Here is a 26,238-nt window from a genome sequence, read left to right as displayed (position 1 = left end):
ATGTGCGGGGGTGGAAGTGGGGATGGGGAACGCACCAGGAGACGCTAGGACGACCACTACAGACGATGAGGAGAAAGTAATGACTGACACTCTGGGGTTCCTGGGCAGCAGATGTGAGCGATAGCAGTTATAGGGTTAAACACTTTGCATTGTTTCTATCTGCTGTCATATTTCAGTGCTTGTGGCACTGTTTAGCTGCATAACAAAATTATTAATAAAACAGTTGGGTAGTTATTTGTGAATGTTTCTGATGTCACTGTCATGTGTTCTTACAGTCTTTCATTCTCATGATATGGATAATCGTCCTGATGTTGTGGGCATAAAGAGACCGAACATTTGCTGGACACTACAGTCTCAAAGACTGATCATTAATCAACACCCATTTATTAATGCGGCTTTACCAGTCATTTTTTTTCTGTCAGTATTGTCAATTTGTCATTTGTATTTTATTTGACTTCAAAACAATTAAAATACATATCCTATTACTAGAGTAAAACATTTGCTTTATTTATTATTTGCATTACCATAGTGCCTTTGGACCCTAGTCATGAACCAGGACCCCACTGTGCCATGTTGTACAAACACAATGGTCCCTGCCCCAAGGGACTTACAATCTAAGTATAAGACATGAGACAGAGTGGCACAGGCAGGGGCTTACAGATATGTCTCTTCCAGATATGTCCTCACATACAACATTCCACAAGAGTCCATAAGAGTTATGAATATTCATAGATTCATAGACTTTAAGGCCAGAAGGGACCATGATGATCATTTACTCTGACCTCCTGCATGCTGAAGGCCACAGAACCTTACCCAGCTGCTCCTACAATAGATCCATAACCTCTGGCTGAGTTACTGAAGTCCTCAAATCATGATTTAAAGACTTAAGTTACAGAGAATCCACCATTTACACTAGTTTAAACCTGCAAGTGACACCATGGTCCACGCTGCGGAGGAAGATGAAAAACTGCCAGGGTGTCTGCCAATCTGATCTAGGGGGAAATTCCTTTCCAACCCCAAATATGGTGATCAGTTAAACTCTGAGCATGTGGGCAAGACCTACCAGCTAGACAACAGGGAGAGAATTATCTTAACAGTAACTCTTCCCATCTAGTGTCCCATCACCAGCCACTGGAGATATTTGCTGCTAGAAGTCATGTATCAGCTATATGCCATTGTAGGCAGCCTCACCATACCATCCCCTCCATAAACTTAGTCTCCGGCCTGAAGTCAGTTAGGTTTTTTGCCCCACTGCTCCCCTTGGTAGGGTCTTCCAGAAGTTCACTCCTGTGAGGGTTACAAACCTTTGTCTAATTTCAAGACTAAACTTGCTGATGGCCAGTTTATATGCATTTGTTCTTGTGTCCACACTGGCACTTAATTTAAATAATTCCTCTCCTCCCGCCCTAGTATTTATCCCTCTGATGTATTTATAGAGAGCAATCGTATGTCCCCTCAGCCTTCTTTTGGTTAAGCTAAAAAAGCCAAGCTCTTTGAGTCTTCTCTCATAAGATAGGTTTTCTGTTCCTTTGATCATCCTAGTGGCCCTTCTCTGCACCTCTTCCAGTTTAAATACATCTTTCTTAAAGATTGGAGACCAGAACTGCACACAGTATTCTAGATGAGGTCTCACCAGTGCCTTGCATAATGGTACTAACACTCCCCTGTCCCTACTGGAAATACCTTGCATACATCCTAGGACTGCATTAGCCTTTTTCACAACCACATCACACTGGCAGCTCAGTCATCCTGTGACCAGCCAATACTAGATCTTTCTCCTCCTCCTGTCTCTTCCAACTGACAGCAAAACTTCTTGTTGTTAGTCCTTAAGTGCATGACCTTGCACTTTGCAGTACTAAACTTCATCCCATTTCTCCAGTTTTCAAGGATGTCAAATCTTCTTGTATGATATTCCGGTCCTCCTCTGTATTGGCAATGCCTCCCAAATTTGTGTCATCTGCAAATTTTATTAGTACCCTCCCACTTTTTGTGCCAAGGTCATTAATAAAATGTTAAATAAGTTTGATCCCTCAAGACTGATCCCTGAGGAACTCTACTAGTAACCTCCCTCCAGCCTGACAGTTCACCTTTCAGTATGACCTGTTGTAGTCTCCCCTTTAACCAGTTCCTTATCCACCTTTCAATTCTCATATTAATCCCCATCTTCTCCAATTTAAATAATAATTTCCCATGTGGAACTGTATCAAATGTGTTATTGAAATCCAGGTAGATTAGATCTATTGCATTTTGTTTGTCTAAAAAATCAATTATCTTCTCAAAAAAGGAGGTCAGGCTGGTCTTGCATGATTCTACCTTTTGTAAAACCATGTTGTATTTTATCCCAATTACCATTTACGTCTTTGTCCTTAGCTATTTTCTCTTTCAAAATTTGTTCCAATACACAAAATACAAATTCAGTTATTCTCTCCCATACTAGCCTTGGTACTTTGAATACCAGAGGTAAATTTTCAAAGCATTTCAGGGGATTTAGACAAAATCCCCCATTAACTTGAATGACAAATTTCTTATATAGTTTTGAAAATCTCAACCTCAGTATTTAGGATAGGCTCCCATGTGCAAGCATGTATTTATTATTTGTAGCACCTAGCAGCCCAATTTATGGACGAGGACTCTACTGTGCCAGAAGAGCTTACAATCTAAGTAACTTGTAATACTATCAACAGAAGATTTAGGTAGCTTTATTTTAGAGAAATTGCGCATCTAAAACCCTAACAAATGCTAAATCAGAAGCAGGAATTTGAATGTATAGCATCAGAATAGCTCTAGTCACCCAAAGTAGCATCTGTACACAATTTAGCAGAAGAATATATCTTCGGTGGGAATTTTTTTTTTGCAGAAATTAAGCACTAGTTCAGGAAGCAGAGAAACATGTTTCTATAACTATTTAAAGGAACATATATGGATCAGATGGGGTGAACCAAAATCTATTTAGTCATGTTTACAAGTTCAAACCCCTCTAATATATCTTTAATTTGGGAAGTAACCAACCACTGCCTCTGAATAAGCTGCTGGAAACTTGAACAGGGAACTAAAAATAAGTAAACTAGCTTCAGTTTGGAAAGTTACACTACCACTGCAAAATATAAAACAAAAACAAATTAAATGGAAGTGTAGGCAGATCAACCTGGCAATCCGCCACATATGAGTATGGAAACACAGCTGTGTAAACTTTTCTAAAAAACAGACTTTATATAATCAGCTATTCCACTTGAAAAAAGTTCTTGTACAGCTTGCTCAAGTGTGCCATGTTACCTGGCTGGAGTAGTTACCCCTGGAAATATTCTCATCTGCGTGAATTTAGGGTGAAAGTGTTTTTATAATGGAAAGAAAGAAATTTCTAACTTTTTTAAATTGATCTTTACACTCTTGCTGGCTATTGCTCTGAGGATGAGAAGCAATGCTGCAGGCTTTGGATTTCAAGCAAGTAAGCACATTCATGCAATAAAGTGGTTTATTTAAACATTTTATATTTTATTTCCAAAACCCCAGTTTGCAATTCTTCCAGCATTTTCCTATTATTTGAGTTCAATGAAAAACCTCTACGTCATCTCCAGAGCCCTACCAATTTCATAGCCATGAAAAATTTATTACGTACCGTTAAATATTCCCTTCCCCATGAAATCCAATCTCCCCGTGTTACTGGGAGCACCCCAGCCGGGGGCTCCTCGCTCCTAGTCCGCGCTGGGGTGGGACAGGACTTGTCCATCCCCTGCACAGGCGCTCTCGATGGGGAGTTCAGATCCACTTCTAGAGGCAGTGCAGAAGTGAGGCCAAGACTAGCAGCTAAGAGCCCCTGGATGGGGTGTTCTCAGTAGCAAGGGGGAGATCAGATCCACCTCCACCTCCGGGAACCTCCGCCAGCTCCAGGAAGCTCTGGGGCTGCTGCCCAGCTGTGGAGCTTCCTGCTGCCTGTGGAGGTACCCAGAAGCAGGTCTGATCTCCCCGCCCTGAAAGGGGCTGTGCAGGAGAAGAGCAAGTCCTGTCCCTCCCCAACCTGTGGGGACTAGCAGCTAGGAGCCTCTGGTTGGGACACTCCCAGGAGCACGTGGAAGATCAGACTCACCTCCACCTCCGGGAGCTTCCTCCGGCTGCAGTTCTGAGGTTTTTACCCACAAAAGCTTATGCTCAAATAAATCTGTTAGTCTTTAAGGTGCCACTGGACTCCTTGTTGTTTTTGTGGATACAGACTAACACGGCTGCCCCCTGGTACTATCCCATACCTTGTTCATGTCTAAAGTTGTTTCTATCATTTCCTGAAACTTGGAGAAGTCAGAGTTGAGATCGTTGAGAGGCATTACAAATACTGCCAGCAACAACATCTGGTGTGCTCCTGTCAAAGAAAAAAAATGTGATAGCCATTATTTCTCTAAATATTCAGTTGAACTTACCAGCCTGAAGCAAAATAGCACCAGTACACAACTAATGAGTTGTCAGTTTTCACTGAGATGTGACAACAGTTATTTCACAGACTGCACTTACTTCAGAAATTCTTCCTATTTTTAGCTTATCTACCTCATTCCTAGGATGGAAACTAACCATTTGCCTCTCACTAGACAAGTGGTTCTCAACCTACAGCCTGCTTGCGGCCCAGTCAGCACATAGCTGCGGCCCATGCGACATCCTCAGGGCCATACAGGTAGTGTATATATATATATATTGTGTGGATGTGGCCCACGTAACACAGACAGCTCCATATGTGGCCCACAATGGTAAATAGGTAGAGAACCAATGCTCTAGAGAATCATTTGGTGCTATTACATGCACTTCATTCATATCCAAAGTGATCTAAATAAACTGCATTGAGTGCTGCATAGTATAGGTAACAAAGTGATCATCAGCCATCTCAATACAACGCAGCGTTGTTGGGGGGTGCAGAAATTTGAAAACTGCTTTCGATGAGATTTTAACCTCTAGAGTTACCAATTTTTAAGATGTATTAATTGAAATTATTTGAAAACTTCTATTATCTTTGCCCCATGTGAATTATTTGTATAAAAAATAAAATCCCACAAGTTAGGAAACTTCTGACATTACAAGTTGTAACTCAGACCTTGGGCATCACTGGGAAATACTGTTAAAATATCTCTTCTTCACCACTCTGCATCAGATCTTTACATCTGCTAATACTAATTTCAAATGGGAAGCCAATTCATTAAACATTAAAAAAACCTGAATTGTAAAACATATAATCTATTTTTCTATATGTATGTCCTGTATACATGACCTAACACTGAATACAATAGTCATACGAGAAGATTCCACATCTCACACAAAAGCGTATAGAAAATTTTCAACGTACGATATAATCCACAAGCAATGAAAAACAAAAACATAAGACTCCAGATTTATTGTTAGCACTTGCAGACATTTATTGTTCTGTGAAACCAGCATATTTTCTGAGCTGCAACTGTGAGCCTATACAATAGCCAACTGCAAACACTTCATATCAGTAAATAAATGTTTACATTTTTGCAACCATGAGGTATAATTTTATCACAGCAGCTAAACTTACATCAGTATTACTAATAATATGAATTATCATAGAATTCTTCAAAATGAATCAAAGGCTGTAACACTGCAGCAGCTGATTAAGTATAGAATTATGAGGTTTACTTCTGAACATAATCTACACCTTTCATGTTCACAAGTAACCTCAATGCATTAACACAGAGGCGGGCAAACTTTTCGGCCTGAGGGCCGCATCAGGTTTCTGAAATTGTATGGAGGGCCGGTTAGGGGAGACTGCCTCCCCAAACAGCCAGGCGTGGCCCGGTCCCCACCCCCATCCGACCCCCCCCTGCTTCTCGTCCCAACGGCCGCCCCGGGACTCCTGCCCCATCCAACCCCCTGTTCCCTGTCCCCTGACCGTCCCCAGAACCCATGCCCCTGACTGCCCCCCTCCGCCTCATCCAACCCCATCTCTGATTCCTGACTGCCCCCCCCCCGAGACCCCTGCCCCATCCAACCACCCCTTCTCCCTGTCCCCTGACTGCCCCCCGCTTCCCCATCCAACCCCCCCTCTCCTTCCTGACTGCCCCTCCCGAGACTCCTGCCACCATTCAACCCCCCTGTTCCCTGCCCTCTGACCGCCCCAACCCCTATCCACACCCCCTCCCCCTGACCACCACCCCAAACTCCTCTCCCCTCTATCCACCTCCCCCCGCCCCCTTACCACGCTGCCTGGAGCACTGGCTGCTGGCGGCGCTATAGCCTTGCCGCCCAGAGCACCAGGACAGGCAGCCGTGCCGCCGGGCTGGAGCCAGCCACACCACCACACAGCACAGAGTGCTGGGTCAGGCCGCGGCTCTGCAGCTGCGCTGTCCCAAGAGCTCGCAGCCACGCTGCCCAGAGCATTGCGCCAGCAGTGCAGTGAGCTGAGGCTGCAGGGGAGGGGGGAACAGTAGAGGAGGGGTCAGGGGCTCGCCTCCCGGACCGGGAGCTCAGGGGCCAGGCAGGAGGGTCCCGCGGGCCGGATGTGGCCCGCAGGCCATAGTTTGCCCTCTGCATTAACATGTAAAGATAGTACTATGTACTGGCTATTACCAGAACTTCCCATTTCCTTACCAACCTATTTAGAGAAACCCTTGTCTCTTCCCCTCCATTTCACTTTCACACTCACGCCTCACCTCACCAATATTAACCACTGAGAAGTAACTGACTACTGCCTAAATGGTCTAGGTCTAGGACATGTTTATCCACAATCATCCCTCCCCTACAATAGTACTCCAGTTGCCAACATCTGAAACACTTGACTGGAACACCCTCCATTTGAAAAGAGTGGGCTACTGGCTCTGTTTTGATGCCCTCTCTCTCAATTCTAGAATCTGGATTTTTTTTAAAAATTATTTATTTATTTTTAAGTTTTTTTAGGTATGAACTGACATGAACCACAACCCATCTTTTTGTCCTCAGGTATCTGGAAAGGTAAATTATTTCATTTCCATAAAACTCAACACCACTCTCTCATCTCCTGATTTCTTTGGAACCATACTGGGGGAAGAAACATATACACTTCTTCAGTGTTTGTCCCCTGGTTTGAACACTCCAGATCCCATTAGGTGTTGGACAGCTTTTAGCATAATGGAGTGCATCTAAGGATTTATTGATTTTGTATACTGAATTGTATTTGATCCGTGACTTGGAGACCTCCCTGGGAATTGTCTACAGAAATTATCTTCAAGACTTACCTGAAGTTTTCCTTTTAATTCCCCTCCCTCCTCCAAACTGGTGCACAGTGCAGAACAGCAGCAGCAGCTCACTTCCAGTAAGGAAAAATGGGAGCATATTCTCTGCATCTACTTCTGCCTATAAAAGTGGCATGAACTGAGATAGTAGACAGTGTCTTAGTGCACTCCAATCCCTGAGTTTTCTGCCTCCATGCATCTCCAGTGCTCAGTAGTGCAGGACTTGCAAAGGGAAAGCTATGACCATCAGGCTCCTCAACCTGCAGGGGAACTTTTCTTAAAAGTTACTATTCCAAAAATATTCTCAGGCTCCAAAAGACTGCTGGATTTTAGCATCACAAAGCACATGCTGAAGCAGGAAGGTGAACATCAGCAAAGTTCTCACCATTTTCTGTTAACTTGATGAGCTCTGCAGACCTTCACTGTCAGGATTCTGCTTAAAACATGCCAAAATTTTAAATGGTCTAGGTTTCAAAATGCTAGAATGTCATCCTAACCTTTTTCACAAATTGTATTATTTAATAATGCACAAGTCTTTGAAGCAGTAGTAAATATTTGCTTCTTATACTTTTTTAAAAAGGAGTTAGACATTGTGTAATCTAGGTGCCAAGTCGTGTTTAACACTTTTTTTTTTTTTTTTTTTTAAATATAAAGACTCTCCCCCAACCCAGGCCAGCAAAGGCTAAAAAATGCACAAGCTAAGGGACTAGACAGTTCAGGTGATCACTATCAGCATTATAGAGCCTTTCAATCCTAAATCACGAACTCCATTCTATATCAAGTTTCAGAGTAGCAGCCGTGTTAGTCTGTATTCGCAAAAAGAAAAGGAGGACTTGTGGCATCTTAGAGACTAACAAATTTATTTGAGCATAAGCTTTCGTGAGCTACAGCTCACTTCATCGAATGCATCCAATGAAGTGAGCTGTAGCTCACGAAAGGTTATGCTCAAATAAATTTGTTCGTCTCTAAGGTGCCACAAGTCCTCCTTTTCTTTATTCTATATCAAGTACATTGTGACCTGTCATTTCCATCTGAAGGCTATTTAATGGGCTAAGCAACATAAGTTGTTGGTCTCAGTGTACATACGGCTACATCAAGTACCAACACTAACACAACTCTCACTGGCAGGCCAAGAATAGAATGGGCTCAGATTAAGCTATTCTGCTTTCAATCCTAGAGTTTCATAACTGACTGAGGGAAAACTGAGTTTTTTGTTCTCCTTTTCTCTTCTGGATTTATTTTTGCTTAAATTTTTTTGATTTAAAAAATTGATCAATATCTATTCCTGAGTAAAAGATTAAATCCTTTCATTAGCAGACTGCTGAAGCTGCCGAAACGGAAGACAGTCATTTTAAATCAAACGAGTCTCTGGAAAATAACTTTGAAGAACAATGCAAGGGAGCACAGCAGAACAGAGAAAAGAAATACGTACCAATAAATTGGAAGTATGAAGTGTGCTACTATTTCAGGTGCGGAGTTTAAAATTGTGGATTTATGTGACATTGCAAAGTCACAAATTCCAGTCCATCTACAGTATGACTAATATGGAGGCAATTACGTTTCTCATTCCCAAGAGCTGAAGGAACATGAATTGTGATTAAAAAAAAAAATCTAATATGTAAGAGAAAACTCGGAAGACAAACCTGAACTAATTTGGAAAAACGGGCTGCACTAAGGAGGTGGCAGGGATTAGATAAATAGAGTCAAATAATTTCTCTTCCCTGAAAGTGGACTCATCAGTTTTTCATGCACTGATTAACAGAGCTGGGGCACATACAGTGCAATAATCTCATATATACCTGACTACTTGATAAATTATAGTAATTAAGTAACAGTAAAAATTCACCTTCTTTAAAAGAATGAAGAAAGTTTAATGATACAACTTAAATAATGAATTTAGATGAACATGTTTTCCAAAAGTCTAAATGCAAAAAATATATAAATTCACAAAAAAAGTCAAATTTAAGATTAAGAAAATACTGGATTTCTTTTGCATATGAATCATATCAAAACAGATACTTTTAAAATTAGTTTAAATGAAAATTCATTTTCATTCTAGTTTTGTTACTTAAATCTAAGGCATGGTGATACAAGGCTTAAGACACAGTGAACACTGAGTTTTCATATACACACTCTTTATATCAGGGGTTCTCAAACTGGGGGTCGCGAGGTTATTACATGGGGGGGTCATGAGCTGCCAGCCTCCACCGCAAACCCCGCCTTGCATCCAGCATTTATAATGGTGTTAAATATATTTTTAAAAGTGCTTTTAATTTATAAGGGGGGGGGGTCGCACTTAGAGGCTTGCTATTTGAAAGGGGTCATCAGTACAAAAGTTTGAGAATCACTGCTTTATACGCATAATGCACCATATTAATGAATCAGTGATAGAATCTGGTGAAGTGAGCTGTAGCTCACGAAAGCTTATGCTCAAAAAAATTTGTTAGTCTCTAAGGTGCCACAAATACTCCTTTTCTTTAAGCTTTATCAAGAAGCTCCAAATTAAACTCCATTTGTCACAGTGTTGCATTTACAGCTTCATTTCAAAGGCCATTCATTTTATCACCCTATCAACATATTCTCTGCATGTAATTCCCATTGTTATTAAAGTAAGTAAGCTGTGCACATACAGAGGAAGAGAAGAATTGACCTATAACATCTCCAAAGGTGAAAAGGAAAGGAATTAACCCATTGCAACACCCACCTCTGCTCTCATCTTTTTAAATTAAACTACAATTTCACGATTGCCACGATTTTCAATTTACTATAGTAAAAGGTTTTATTATACCTATTAACTCAAAATTAAAAATAATGCATTACTACACAGAAAGTTGAAAGGTAAGAGCACTTTGCATCTCAAATCTTGAAATATTATGAAATTAAATTTTTTGCTGCTAGAAACAGCATTTATACTAATAACTTACATAATTCATAAAAGTAAGACCAGCAATATAAAGAAATCCTCCAGGGAAAAGTAGTCACTGATGCCAACTTAATGGTATGGTTGATACACTTCCCAAGAATCATTAATCAGGAAACAAAGTCCTGAAACTTGTCAGATTCTCAAACTTACCAGAAACTGAGTTAAAAGCTCTTCCGGTCTCAACAAACAAATGGATAGGAAAATAATCAGATCAAGACTGAATGACAACATCATAACAAAATCACACCTATCCGCAATCATTAGGCCCATACCAATATTTTTCAGCAAGGGCAGCCGAGTAGTGAGAAAAATTAGAAAAAGGTCACCTACTACAAATGATCATTTAGGTATGCTGCAAATAAATGCAATATCCTATGGCTGTCACTCTCATATAAAACAATCAGAAACTTTTTGCACAATCATCTCAGGCATCGACACTCTTACAGCAGGATTATCTGGCTATTTGGACTCTCTCCTCAGACTCTATACTACCAGCACTCTTAGCTATCTTTGAGACACCACCGACTTCCTGAGGAAACTACAATGCATTGGTGATCTTCCTGAAAACAACATCCTGGCCACCATGGAGGTAGAAGTTCTTTACACCAATATTCCACATGAAGATGGACTACAAGCTGTCAGGAACAGTATCCTTGATGAGGCCACAGCACACCTGGTGGCTGAGCTTTGTGACTTTGTCCTCACCCACAACCATTTCAGATTTGGGGACAACTTATACCTTCAAGTCAGCGGCACTGCTATGGGTACTCACATGGCCGCACAGTATGCCAACATTTTTATGGCTAACTTAGAACAACGCTTCCTCAGCTCTCGTCCCCTAATGCCCCTACTCTACTTGCGCTACATTGAGGACATCATCATCATCTGGACCCATGGAAAAGAAGCCCTTGAGGAATTCCACCATGATTTCAACAATTTCCATCCCACCATCAACCTCAGCCTGGACCAGTCCACACAAGAGATCCACTTCCTGGACACTACAGTGCAAATAAGTGATGGCCACATAACCACCACCCTATACTGGAAACCTACTGACTGCTATACTTACCTACATGCCAGCTTCCATCCAGGACACATCACAGGATCCACTGTCTACAGCCAAGCCCTAAAATACAACCAAATTTGCTCCAATCCCTCAGAGACAAACACCTATAAGATCTTCATCAAGCATTCTTAAAACTACAATACCCACCTGGGGAAGTGAGGAAACAGATTGACAGAGAGAGACGGGTACCCAGAAATCACCTACTACAGGACAGGCCCAACAAGGAAAAACAACAGAACACCACTGGCCATCACGTACAGCCCCCAGCTAAAACCTCTCCAGCACATTATCAATGATCTACAACCTATCCTGGAAAACGATCCCTCACTCTTCCAGACCTTGGGAGGCAGGCCAGTCCTCGCTTACAGACAGCCCCCCAACCTGAAGCAAATACTCACCAGCAACTACACACCACACCACAGAAACACTAACACAGGAACCAATCCCTGTAGCAAACCTCATTGCTTTCTCTGTCCTCATATCTCCCCTAGTGACACCATCATAGGACCCAACCACACCATCATTCACCTGCACATCTACTAATGTGATATATGCCACCATGTACCAACAATGCCCCTCTGCCATGTACATTGGCCAAACCAGACAGTCCCTACGTAAAAGAATAAATGGACACAAATCAGACATCAGGAATGGTAACATACAAAAGCCAGTAGGAGAACACTTCAATCTTCCTGGACATTCTATAACAGATTTAAAAGTAGCTATACTTTAACAAAAAAACTTCAGAAACAGACTTCAAAGAGAAACAGCAGAACTAAAATTCATTTGCAAATTTAACACCATTAATTTGGGCCTGAATAGGGACTGGGAGTGGCTGGCTCATTACAAAAGCAGCTTTGCCTCTCCTGGAATTGACCTCTCCTCATCTATTATTGGGAGTGGACTACATCCACCCTGATCGAATTGGCCCAGTCAACACTGGTTCTCCACTTGTGAGGCAACTCCCTTCTCTTCATGTGTCAGTATAATAATGCCCTCATCTGTAATTTTCACTCCATACATCCGATGCAGTGGGTTATAGCCCACAAAAGCTTATGCCCTAATAAATCGGTTAGTCTTTAAGGTGCCACTGGACTCCTTGTTGTTTTGGTAGATATGGGAGTTTGCCATATAATTTGCTCCTCAGTTCATTTCATATGTATGGATTTTCACCTGTAATGATGTCAGAGTAATACTGTTGATTCAGAGAAAAAGCCAATAGTGAAAAACAAAAATAAAACAGTGACAGAATGCACAGAACTACAGTATTCAAAGCGGATGAAAGCTACATCTGACAGATAGTCTAGGCAAAGGCACACTCCATCCCAGGGAGAAAGGGCAAGTGCAGGCTGCTAAGTAAGGTCAACATTGACTTTGAGGTTACACCCAGAGGTGGGAATAAATCCTTAGAATAAGGAGTAAGTGCCTGAAGAGCCTGGAAGAGGTGGCACCACCATGGGTAAATTCAGCCAGAGCAACAGTTTTAGGCTGGATAGTGCTGAACAATATTTAGTTCCATTTTTAGTTCTTGCATAGTACATTGAGAGTATATTTTGCTACAGTATCTTGCAAGTGAATATAAGGCTCAAGTACAGCGCCTCTAATTTAGAGGAAAAATCTGGTTACGGGGTGTAAACTAAATACAATCTAAACTGACGTGAAGTTAGCAGAGTTTTAAATTTGCTTAATATTATTTTAAAACAAGTTAACAAGCATTACTTGTTCATCTTAACACACACATGCTTTAAGTGAAACAAAGATCTTTGCCAGAGGGGGCCAAGACCACAAATCCAGTATCTAGTTTTGGCAGTACTTGGGTTGTGGACAGACCTTGTAGAAGAGATCATGCACTATTCCCCCCGCCCCCAATTTAATCTGTGCGTGTACTGTGGGGGATAAGAAGCCTAAATTTTGATCAAAAATAATTTTATTAATAAAAAATATAATTTATTATGGTAATTTTAGTTTATTACAAACTTGTCTAAGTATCTCCTAAAATTTGGTAAAAACAGTTACTTTCATACACATATTACTTGGAGAGTAATAGCTCAGATGCTTGTTTTTGGTTGCTTATTTTACTTTATTAAATGAGATATTCAAGCTAATTAAAGGAACTCCTAGGAAACTTTGCTTTCTGTCAACTGTTTTCTAAGATAAACTAAGATAGGACTCACAACTGATTTGTGGAATAATATACTGTGGTCTTAAATTTACCTAGAGAAGGATGTCCCCACCAGGGCAGACCCACTCAAAGGTGTAATCTCTGTTAAAAATTCTCTACAGAGAGACATACAGGAAAAATTGTAACTCTTCTGGACCCACTGTTTACTGCTTACTTGTGTTTTGGTTTTATTCCTTTCTTTATTAAAATACTCACTTAATAACTGTGAGCATTTTACTTGTCTTAGTCATGGTATCCCATAAGGCATGGTAAGACCTCCAGGAGATTAAAACAGTTGGGGCCACATCCCTTAACTGGCATCAATAGAGGCAATTAAGATTTGGCCCACTATTTCTCCTTTTTCCAGACTACAGATTTTTAGTAATTTTGGGGATAAAATTACTTGGTGTTCAGCATTTCTGAAAAACAAAACACCTCTTTCACCTCTACAGTATGCATAAATATACACATTACAAGGACTTTACCACCATTTTGTAAGGCCTTGTTCCGTAACAAGGACATTTTTAGTGAGATTCTGAGCCAAAACCTACCTTTATATATGGTGGTCTATATAATCAAATTTTAATTTTTTAGTAGCAATATGGATTTTCTACGCTCGTACAGAGGTTTACAATGGATTACATTTTACACTGCATGCTAGGCTCATATCTGGAAGCCCATTTTCCACAATTGTGACAATATACTTTATTTTATGGTATTCTCCTTCCCTTTTCACACAGTACTACAATTTATCAAGAAAGAGAAACCTATTTTTGTTTATGGGTACTGAACACCTTCAGCTAAAATCAGATAGAAATACTCAATTTAATTTTTGTCTTATTCATTATGCCCTATAAGTAGCCATATTTTCTGCCTGAAGTAATAAAAGATTCCATTCTAATAAAAATCAGAGACTGCCTACCCAGCTGTTATTGCCTTAAGATGTGGGAAAGCTTTACCATGTTGCCTCACTAATTTTTAACAGAAAGCAGGAAAAAAAAGAAAAAGTGTTACCAGTTATTCCACTAACATTTTCAGTTCCTGGGAAGCTGATTTTTGGATTTAAACACAGACTATTAAAGAGTTACTGTATTCTACAACTAAAATATTTCCTTCAAAAAAGTCAACAATAAATTAACTACAGCGTTACTTTCAAAGAAGAAAACTTACATTCTTTTATTTATTTTTAGGGCTTATGGGATATTTCTCCCTAGCAGACAGGATTGAACTTTCCATCTTGGCTACCTATCAGTTATAAAGCGTTTTTGCAAAAGGGATACTACACCATTTGAGACATTTTATTTTCTATTCACTTGCTAAATTCATCTGAAAAGTATCTCTGATGTTCTAGAATTATAACACACTTCAAGTTCCCTTTCAGTTTTACTCCCTTCATCAAAACAGGCTACCACAGTCATCTTTTGAAATCCATTCTCTACTTCTTGCCAGTATCAGTATGTCACAAGACATAAAACATGTAAAAAAAAAGAGGCGGGAGGCATGTTACCTTCATGTTTTTCCAGTGCTTGTACAACATTAGGTAGTTGGTTAATAGCTTGATACATTCGGTAACAGTCCTGCAGGGTTGCTACTTGTCTTTGAAATTTCTTGGCTAGCCGGTTGAGATCTGGAAAACGACGTAGAAGCTCTTCTTGAAGGCACTGCCGTAGCTCTGTGTCTACCACAAAGGCCTCAACCAAATTTAACCTACATAAAAGATGAAAAGAAGAATTATTGCAAATTGGCAAGCCTTTGTTATTAGTAGGTCATAATGGAAAGCTTTACTGAACTGCAAAAATGGAAGTGTAGAAGGCTCTTTTAGTTTAGTTACACCCAATACCAACACTCTTTTGGTGGCAGAAGAACTAGTGAAATTATGACATTACATAAGACAAGGCTAAGCAAGTGAGTTTTTTTTTTTTTTAGTCCGAACTGCTTAAAAAAAAAAAGTACAATTCAATATCTAGTAAATGTTTGAAAAAGGGGATCTCTTTAGAAGTTCAAACACCCTTGAACATAACAGTTTTTCATGTACATAAAAGGTCTTTACAACGAGGAGGAAAAAGAATTGTTCTCATTAACCTCTGAGGATAGGACAATCAGCAATGGGCTTAAATTGTAGCAACGGCGGTTTAGGTTGGACATCAGGAAAAACTTCCTGTCAGGGTGGTTAAGCAGTAGAATAAATCCCCCAATGAGGTTGTAGAATCTCCATCATTGGATATTTTTAAGAGCAGGTTAGACAAACACATGTCAGGGATGGCCTAGATAATACTTAGTCCTGCCATGAGGGCAGGGGACTGGACTAGATGACCTCTCATGGTCCCTTCCTGTCCTATGATTCCCCCTCTGCAATAAAGGTGAGAAAGCTCACAATACACCTGAGATCAACCCTTACTCCCACAAAAACACAAAAGTAGTCCTCCAGCAAAACTAGGGAAGACAAGACTTGCCATTCCTAATATTTCTAATAAGCAGGGGAAAAGCCACTTTGAACACAAAACAAAACTTAAGCCTTCTTTATAAAACAAAGCAGTAAAACAAAGATACAATCTCCTTTTTGGAAAATCCTTTTCAGTTAAATTAAAATGGAGAGCAACTGGAAGATCATTACTAACTTCACCTTTGTAGTTTAATTACTCAACCAACATTATTTACTTTCCCAAATTACTGTCAGTGTTTCAAAGAGTTTACAGAACCTTAATCTGCAAAAGAGCTGTTTTTTTGGCGATTTAATTTCATAATAGCTTAACTGCATTCACATAAAAAGAATTTTAGTCTGACACACACTTTAACTGTGTAAAGTTAGCATGTCCACTGACAAGTTTGTTACTGTCACAGTAGTCTTCATTTAAACTGTGACCAATTAACATGTACTCATACAAGACCGTTGGAAAATCAGCAAGGTAACTAAGCGTTTTCCATCCTCTTTTATCAGCACAATATCTGGGAACAAGAAAATGAAATTCCAAAAACCAGCTCGTCCTCCTTTTTTCCCCCCTTTTTTGAAATTTTGTAAAAATATGTAAAATATTCTTAATGGGCTGTAAAGCCACAGTAGAGGTTCTGCCATCTTCATGACAAGTGATGGAGTACTGAGTTATATTTTTCTACACAAGGTAATATAGTATCTATGAGTTCCTTTTGAGAATAGTTTTTACTGTAGTACTTGTCACTCCCCGTTGACATCTTTCCATACTTTGTATATTCTTGCATTTGCAATGAAAAAAAACTATTTTTCCTCCCTGTACACTGAACTATTCATTGGTCACATTAATAATGTTAGGTATAATTCTTTGCTCTAATATGTTTGAGCTATGTAACGTTTTATTTATAATTACATAAAGAGGAGAGAGTTGAACTACTTATAGGGACCCGCTATTGAAACATAACACAGTTGTCCTAGCTTCTTGTTAAATCATATCAACATGTAAGTGGCCAGTGACTAGACTTCAGCATTAGTACTGCTTTAGGAGGCACGTGGGAGGAGAAAGAAACAGAACTTTCACTGTATTACTGCTATTGCTTTGCAGGCTTGCAACAGACTATAATGGTTTGAATTACACATTAATAGATATCTTTGCAGCTAGCAGTATTAGAAACGTCACTTTCTTAAATAAAGCTTAGCTTCTGGAGCAAGAGCTGCTGGAAAACCCAAGGTCCAGGGAATATAGGTGTTTACTAGGGCTGTCGATTAATCGCAGTTAACTCACGCGATTAACTCAAAAAATTAATCATGATTAATCACACTGTTAAACAATAGAATACCAATTGAAATGTATTAAATATTTTTGGATGTTTTTCTACATTTTCAAATGTATCAATTTCAATTGTACACTTTGTATTCTGTGTTGTAGAGCCCACTTTATATTTTTATTACAAATATTTGCACTGTAAAAATGATAAAAGAAATACGATTTTTCAATTCACCTCATACAAGTACTGTAGTGGAATCTCTCTGTCATGAATGTGTAACTTACAAATATAGGGGTTTTTTGTTACATAACTGCAGTCAAAAACAAAACAATGTAAAACTTTAAAGCCTACAACTCCACTCAGTCCTACTTCTTGTTCAACCAATCGCTAAGAGAAACATTTGTTTATATTTACCGGAGATAATGCTGCCCACTTAATTACAATGTCAACTGAAAGTGAGAACAGACATTCGCATGGCACTATTGTAGCTGGCATTGCAAGATATTTATGTCCCAGATGAGCTAAAGATTCGTAAGTTCCACGTGCTTCAGCCATCATTCCAGAGGACATGCTTCCATGTGGAAGACACTCGTTAAAAAAATGTGTTAATTAAATTTGTGATTGAACTCCTTGGGGGAGAACTGTGTGTGTCCTGCTCTGTTTTACCTGCCATTCTGCCATATATTTCATGTTATAGCAGTCTCGGATGATGACACAGCACGTTGTTAGTTTTAAGAACACTTTCACTACAAATTTGACAAAATGCAAAGAAGATATCAATGTGAGATTTCTAAACATAGCTACAGTACTTGACCCAGGATTTAAGAATTTGAAGTGCCATCCAAAATCCGAGAGGGACGAGGTATGGAGCATGCTTTCAGAAGTCTTAGGGTATGTCTATACTACCCGCCGGATCAGTGGGCAGCGATTGATCCAGCAGGGGTCGATTTATAGCATCTAGTCTAGACACGATAAATCGATCCCCGAGCGCTCTCCCGTCAACTCCTGTACTCCACTGCCACGAGAGGAGCAGACGGAGTCGACAGGAGAGCGGCAGCAGTCGACTCACCGCAGTGAAGACACTGCGGTGAGTAGGTCTAAGTACGTAGACTTCAGCTACATTATTCACATAGCTAAAGTTGCGTAACTTAGATTGATCCCTCCAGTGTAGACCAGGGCTATGAAGAGCAACACCCCGATGCAGAAACTACAGAATCCGAACCACCAAAAAAGAAAATCAGCCTTCTGCTGGTGGCATCTGACTCAGATGATGAAAATGAACATGTGTCAGTTCACACTGCTTTGGATTGTTATTGAGCAGAACCCATCATCAGCATGGATGCATGTCCTCTGGAATGGTGGGTGAAGCATGAAGGGACATGAATCTTTAGCACATTTAGCATGTAAATATCTTGTGATGCCAGCTACAGTGTCATGCGAACACCTGTTCTCGCTTTCAGGTCACATTGTAAAGAAGAAGCAGGCAGCATTATCTCTGAGTGATTGGCTGAACAAGAAGTAGGACTGACTGGACTTGTAGGCTCTAAAGTTTTACATTGTTTTATTGAATGCAGGGTATTTTTGTACATAATTCTACATTTGTAAGTTCAACTTTCATGATAAAGAGATTGCACTACAGTATTTGTATTAGGTGAACTGAAAAATACAATTTATTTTGTTTTTACAGTGCAAATATGTCATCAACAATAAATATAAAGTGAGGACTGTACACTTTGTATTGTGTGGTAACTGAAATCAATATATTTGAAAATGTAGAAAACATCCAAAAATATGTAAATAAATGGTATTCTATCATTGCTTAACAGCGTGATTAATCATGCAATTAATTGCGATTAACTTTTTTAATCGCATGATTAATATTTGGTTTCAGAGTAACAGCCGTGTTAGTCTGTATTCACAAAAAGAAAAGGAGTACTTGTGGCACCTTAGAGACTAACGAAAGCTCATGCTCAAATAAATTGGTTAGTCTTTAAGGTGCCACTAGTACTCCTTTTCTTTTTATGATTAATATTTATCACTTGACATCGCTAATTTTTATATTTGAAGATTTCAATGCAGATATTTGTGTGCAGTACGAAGCGTTCTATCCAGAGTGTTCCTATAAAGCCAAAGTGTTATACTGAACAAAATCAACAAGCCATTTTAAGGAATACATCTTAACCTTCATTTCTATTTCTTGACTCAACTATTACTCTTCATAAATTTGCAATGACTTTAGATCTAGGCCACTAGATTTTAAATGAGGACAAGCTCTTAGATATCCTGGAAAGGGGTGTGTCGGGAGAAGTTCGTTCACGTTTTTTATTTAGAAATAAACCAGTTAATTACATGGTCATTTCCCCACCCACCCACCCACCCACGTTAAAAACTGAAGCACATAGCCAGAGACAGTGGGAAGTAGACTGGGAGCCATTAAGGTCTCTCTGTTAAATCTGTCACTACTCTAAGAATTAACCTGACTTGCTATAACAGGGTCGGGCAAACTTTTTGGCCTGCACTGGGTTTCAAAAATTGTATGGAGGACCAGTTAGGGGAGGGGGGTGTGGGCCAGCCCTCCCCCTTATCCCTCCCCCCCACTTCTCGCCCCCTGACAGCCCCCCCGGGGACTCCTGCCCCATCCAGCCCCCCCTGTTCCCTGACAGGCGGCCCTCCCCCAACCGGGGGGCCCTGCCCCATCCAACCACCCCTTCTCTCTGTCCCCTGACCGCCCCTGGAACCTCTGCCCCGACTCCTCCCCCCCCCCGCCCCATCCAATCCCTCCTCTCATTCCTGACTGCCCCCCTGGGACTCCTGCACCCATTCTGCCCCCCCGGGACTGCTGCACCCATTCTGCCCCCCGGGACTCCTGCCCCTGACTGCCCACCACCACCCCATTCTGCCCCCCCTCCTTCCTGACTGACCCCCCAGGGACCCCTGCCCCCATGCAACCCCCCTAATCCCCACCCTCTGACTGCCCCAACCCCTGTCCATTCCCTGACCACCCCCCCCCCAACTCCCATGACCTTTATCCAACCCGACCTGCTCCCTTACCGTGCAGCACAGAGCACTGGATCAGGCTGGGCTCTGCAGCCCCGCTGCACCGCCCAGAGCATTGCACCGGCGGTGCAGTGAGTGAGGCTGCGGGGGCTCAGGGGCCGGGCAGGAGCGGCCCACAGACCGTAGTTTGCCCACCTCTGTGCTATAATGATAAAGTTTGAGTAGACAGAACTCAAAATAAACATTTTCATATGCATTAATCTGGAAGCTGTCTCAGCTTTAGCTTAATGCTGAGCTTTTCTTCATAAAAACCACCGTTAAGGATACAAGTGAGGGTATGAGATGGATACATTAATCTGTCCTTTTACAAGAGGTAAAAAGTTCCTGCTTAAGTCAAAACTGAAAACTAATTTGGCTATTTTATCCTACAGTGTCACAAGTGAAAACATGCCCATGTTATAAACCACTACACAATGCTACATGACTTTTCTCCTACTTGAATTACTCTTCGGAACATAGGATACCCCAGACTGGATCAGACCAAAGGTCCATGTAGTCCAATATCCTGTCTGATAGCGGCTAATACAGATACTAAACAGCAGGGGTGGGCAACCTGTGGCTCCGGAGATGCGTGCGGCTCTTCAGAAGTTAATATGCGGCTCCTTGCATAGGCACCAACTCCAGGGCTGGAGCTACAGGTGCTGACTTTCCAATGCTCTACTGTTCAACCCCTGCCTCTGCCACAGAACCTGCCCCCACTTCACCTCTTTCCCCAAGGCCCTGTCCCTTCCCACCGAGCCTGCCACGCCCTCACTCTTCTCCTTGCCCCCCAGAGCCTTCTGCATGCTGCGGGAGGCACAGGGATGGAGGGGAGGCACTGATCAGCGGGGCAGCTGGCAGGCGGGGTGGGGGGAACTGCTGACATATTTAATACTGTGGCTTTTTGGCAATGTACACTGGCAAATTCTGGCTCCTTCTCAAGCACAGGTTGGCCACCCCTGCTAAAGAGCACGATATAAGAACCCCATAGTAGGCAGATCTGCCCCCTACATTAGGTCTTATCTTCGTCTCCAGCAGACCCAGCAGCTGGTGTAAGTACAGGGAGGTTCCCCTGCTGTCACCTCTATCGGAGGGGCAAAGGGTGGCCTTGATTCCCTACTACTATTCCCAGAGGGAAGAAGGGATCCCCATGCTGCTGCCCCAGCCTCTTGGAAAAGCGGGGAGGGGAAATTCTGCCACTGTTACTCCTAATGGGGGCAGGGCCATTGCATGGGGGCAGATGTGTCTAGGGTCTTGGATTGCCTCAATCTGCTCCTGGGTAAAGACCAAACAGCTGCTCCAAAAGAGCAGCACTGCCCCCACACAAAGGTTCCACAGCCAACATTTTTAAGTGAAAATTTCTGGATTTCAATAAAGATCTACATTTTAGGATAGATTGTTCAACTGGATGGACATTACTCTGATCCAGATGAGAACACAGTGTTCAGGCACACTGGAAAAGTGGAAAGTAAGACATATTGTCTCCCACTAAGGGTATGCCTACATTACAAAATTAAGTCAACTTAAGTTATGTCGGCATACAGCTGCCACAGTAATTCAGTTGGTTGTGCATGTCCACACTACACTCCTTGTGTCAGCAGTGTGCTCTCTCATTAGCAGTGCTTGCATCGATGCAGAAAGCAGTGTCCTGTGGGTAGATATCCCACTGTGCAACTCACCACAATCTAGCGCAGGATGTATATATATCCTGCATGAATATATATATATATCCATCCCTATAGTTATGGCTGCCTGCTGTGCACTTCATAATATCTGTGAAGCAAAGCGGGAGAAGTTTCCGCTGGCATGGAGGCCGGAGGCGGATTGGCTGGCCACAGATTTTGAGCAGCCAGATACCAAGGCTACAAGGAGAGCTCAACAGCGGAGCTATATGGCTCAGCGAGGCGTTTAATAATAAGCCACAGTTGATTTTCTGTGTTGTGCATGCCAATGTGTTTTTAGCACGCTGGTCTGAACCTTGCTGTGAGTGCGGTGTGTGTAGTAATATAACCTTGCAAATGCACCTATTGCTATTGACTCCGAATATCTCACACACACACCCCCTTTCTCTCTGTGCTTGGAATAAAGACTCAATTTCAATAAATGGACTTTTAGTGCAAATACATGCAAACAAATATATGTACAACAGAAAAACTTTACAAATACAAATGTGCTTTCCTATTCCAAGTTCATTTCTCTTTTACAAACACACACACACACCTTGCCTGTCACAGATCAGTGTATGTGTGGCTGTGATAGTCTGTACTCTCCCCCGGGGTGGAATGGTTGAAATAGGGTACCAGCCCCTGATACGACAGAGAGAGAGAGAGAGAGTGAGTGGGGGGGTGGGGGGGGAGAATAGGATGGTGCTGGAATACAGTTTGACAGGCTGAGGGAGGTGAGCTTGAATTTTTTGCACCTGAAGCTCAACCAGACTCCTCAGCATGTCTGTTTGCTTTTTCAGAAGCACTATCATCTCCTGCTGCACATCACTCCTCCTTCTGAGCTTTTCTTCTGTCCTCAATGTCCCTGTCTATTTCATCAGAGTGTGATCCTCCACACCCTCTGCTCAGTGTCCGCTGCTCCAGAGACTTGTCGTCCCGAGTTCTCTTCTTTCTTCTTATCTGGCTCAGTCGCTTCACTAGTGTTGAAGGAGAGGGGAAGGCCACATTTGCAGCTGCAAAAGAGAATGCACAGAGGTGCCATTGTGAGTACATAGTCAAGGTATATGGAAGACCTGCTATACTGAAATCACTCCCTAATCCATGCAAGTTTAAAGCAGTACATTTTCACTTTGACCAGGTATTCACAGACTGTGATGGCTATCCCTGCCATGGTGAGTATGGTGCCGGGGTGGAGGGGGGAGCAGCCACAAGAGCACTAGTGTTTGAGGTTCAGGCAACTGAACTGATTACTGGCACCATTCCCCACAGGCTGATGTAACTTTCGCTGATCTCACTCCTGAGGGTAATGGAGGCAGAAAGGGAACAGCTGCTGCACGTGTCCCGTTTCAGACCAGGTCTGTATGCTGCTAGCCTGTGCGCTGCAATGATGCCTGCCAAATTAATTGCTGAGTGGCATGGGAAAATGTCCTACCGCGGTGGCAGAAATAAGGCAGCCTTCCACAGAACCTTTGGCAATGGAATGCTGAGTACCTCCAGGGAAGTCTCCTTAAGATCTCTATGGAGGATTCAGGAGACATCACGGTGCACACAAACAAAATATTTCACAGGGCCACCTCTGCCTAATTGTGCCAGACAATGAGAAGCAGGTAACCAGCGGAGGTAGAGTGGCTATTTCACTACCTCTTGTAATAAACAAAAAACTAGTAAATGAGAAGATGTGTCCCCGAAATATCAGTGCAAACCACGAACTTACCAGAAGTTCCTTCCCTGGCATCATGCTCGCCCATGCTGGAGTGTTGCAACTAGCTGGACTGCTCTGGGGTTAAGAACAGCTCCTGGCTTGCCATGACACTGGATTCCCTGGTCACCTGTCCCCCATTCGTGTCCTCAGGTTTGAGTGTGGTGGCCCGTGATTCTGACTCCTCCGATGTATCCACAGAGGTCTTGGGAGTGGTGGCAGGGTCACCACAGAGGATAGCATGTAACTCCTTGTAACAACGGCATGTCTGCAGCACCATACCAGAGCGACTGCTTGCCTCCCTGGCCTTCTGACATGCCGGCTGCAGCTCCCTGGCTTTCATGCTGCACTGCTGCGGGTCCCTCTTGTAGCCCTTCTCCCCCATGCGCCAAGCGATCTGCTCGTAGATGTCCACATTTCTACAACTGGATCTGAATTGTGCCTGCACAGCCTCTTCTCCCCACCGACCCAGAAGATCCACCACCTCCGGTATGCTCCAGGCAGGTTCGCATTTGGAGCTTGTAGCTGGCATGCTCGACAGTTGCTAGGTGAGCTCTCCATGTTGAACAAACAGTACATGGAATTTTAAAAATGTGTAGGCCTTAAAAGGGATGGGGCTCGTTTCTGCACACTTGGCCGCTGGGCAGCAGAGCTCAAAGCAGTGAGCAGAGTGGTCACAATGGAGCATTGTGGGAAGCCTCCTGAAGGCCACTTAAGTCGATGCAAGCAACGCAGTGTCTTCACAACCACTGCGGTGATCTATCTATGTTGACTTAAGCATTAAGTGGTGGTAAGTCGATGTAGCAGGAGACTTACATCAGCGGGAGAAACAGTGTAGTGTAGATGCTGAAGTCTTTAAACCATGATTTGAGGACTCCAATAGCTCAGACATAAGTTAGGGGTTTATTACAGGAGGAGTGGGGGGGTGAGATTCTGTGGCCTGCATTGTGCAGGAGGTCGGACTAGACTATCATAATGGTCCCTTCTGACCTTAAAAAGTCTATGACTATGACTATCATTAGGTTGCCATAAACCACTTTGCGTTGACCTAACTTTGTAGTGCAGACCAGACCTCAGAGGGGGAGGGCAGGTGAAAGCATGCTTCTCACCACAGAACTGGGGAAACAATTTTGATTTAACAGGAAAAGGTACTAAACAGAGAATTCATGTCCTGCATTGGTACCTAGCTGGTGGTTTATTTGCCATTAGTAAAAAAAACAGAAGAATGTTTTTTTGTTTTTTAAATACAACCTTCGAGTCACATTAGTCCATAACCTTAACTAAGGAAAACTGAAGTCATTCTCCCTGAATTTAGAAAGGGCTTTCAGCACCATTCTTTCACAGTTTTTTCCTCTCACTAGTCCAAACTAATTCTTTCTATTCTGAATATCAATAGGTACTAATCTTGTAGATCTCTAAAGGAAATCAGTATCTCCACTTTTTTGGCACAACTCAACCACTACCATTTCACCCCTGTTCCTACAAACCACCACTCTGAGGTACCACTACAAAATCATGACTAATTTAAACACAGAACACCATGAAAAGACATGATGAATTCAATATGCTTATTTCCATGTCTTGTCTCTATTGAGAGGAGGTCTGCAAGCTTCTCCCTACAAACACAGATTGCTTCCTCTGTTGCTATGCCAATGGGCCTTTTTTAATTACAATGTTGATGGTATCATACTCAATCCTGACGTAACAGGCATACCTTTCAACCTTTCAACACAATTTCTAAGCTTTTATAGTTTGATATAAGGTTTCTTAAGTTGACAGGAAAGCATTAAGCAAGACTGATAGGTATGCAAACCAAATTACAGAATCACAAGGTTAAAAAGACTGCCTTACAGAAATAAAGATATATCTGTAGTAATAGATACTGCGGTTTTCTGCGTGAATGTAAAAAGCAGCACGTGTGGAAGTGTCTGGTAAAAAAATGCCCAACGGTCATTAATAGGCTTGACCAGGGTAGATAAAAACTGGCGATTTAAAAAAAGAAAATCACATCAGATTTTTTAAAGTAAAAGTCTGATTTAAATTTAACTTTTTAAAATATAAGCCTATTTAAAATTATATTTGAAATTATGGCAACCTATGTTAAGACCTAAATTATAATCTATTAAAACAATTTCAACACATCAAAAATAAGCCATACGTGTTTGCTGCTAAGGTCTGAAGAAAGTCAAACCACTGAACTTTTTGAGGTCACTGGCCAAGCAGATAGAGCTCAGGTTTTTTGAAGTGTTCGATAGTAGTAGCCTCTTTTGCAGGTCTAAAGGGAATATTTTCTTCATTGCAATGTATTCAACTAGCTTAAAGATTAGTTCATTCAAAGCTAAGAAGGCAATAGGATAATATCTTTAAATACAGGACTGGCATTGTGGATTTACGGTTTTTTTTACACCTTTGCAATTAAGTGGTTAATACTTTTAGCTCTCATGTTAATAATAAGTATGGCAGACTGAATGAGGGTTCTTCTTTATACTGGCATGACTTTGTCATAAGCTAGTTCTTTCAAAGATGACTTACCTCAGAACATTGCATTTCTGCTGAGCTGTCAGCAAATATCACAAACTATTCCATGGACTCGTTGCACCTGCACCCAACCAATTTTTTTGTGAGTCATCCAGAAATTGACGTAAATATAGTCTTACAAAACATCTTGGCTGTTTTACTTTGCTATTTAATCACTCTACAAACTGAAAAACCAGTACAGAGAATGAACCCATGCCCAGTTGTTAAACTTCTGAATAAACAGTATACACCAAGCTTACATGTATAAAGC

At 41.7% G+C, this 26,238-nt stretch overlaps 1 protein-coding gene across 2 annotated transcripts in view; it reads right to left on the bottom strand.

Moving 5' to 3' along the window:
• Positions 1 to 26,238, bottom strand: part of MSH2 (mutS homolog 2) — a 95,055-nt gene that overhangs the window by 31,327 nt on the left and 37,490 nt on the right. For both annotated transcript variants that reach the window (XM_037895870.2, XM_037895871.2), the window contains exons 7-8: positions 14,863 to 15,062; positions 4,242 to 4,351 (exon numbers count right to left, since the gene is read on the bottom strand). In XM_037895870.2, coding sequence (XP_037751798.1) covers positions 4,242 to 4,351; positions 14,863 to 15,062 — 310 coding nt within the window. The remainder of the gene's footprint in view (positions 1 to 4,241; positions 4,352 to 14,862; positions 15,063 to 26,238) is intronic.

The sequence above is a fragment of the Chelonia mydas genome, chromosome 3, assembly GCF_015237465.2.
Source record: "Chelonia mydas isolate rCheMyd1 chromosome 3, rCheMyd1.pri.v2, whole genome shotgun sequence".
NCBI classification, from domain to species: domain Eukaryota; kingdom Metazoa; phylum Chordata; order Testudines; family Cheloniidae; genus Chelonia; species Chelonia mydas.
This window is presented reverse-complemented; position numbering and strand designations above follow the sequence as displayed.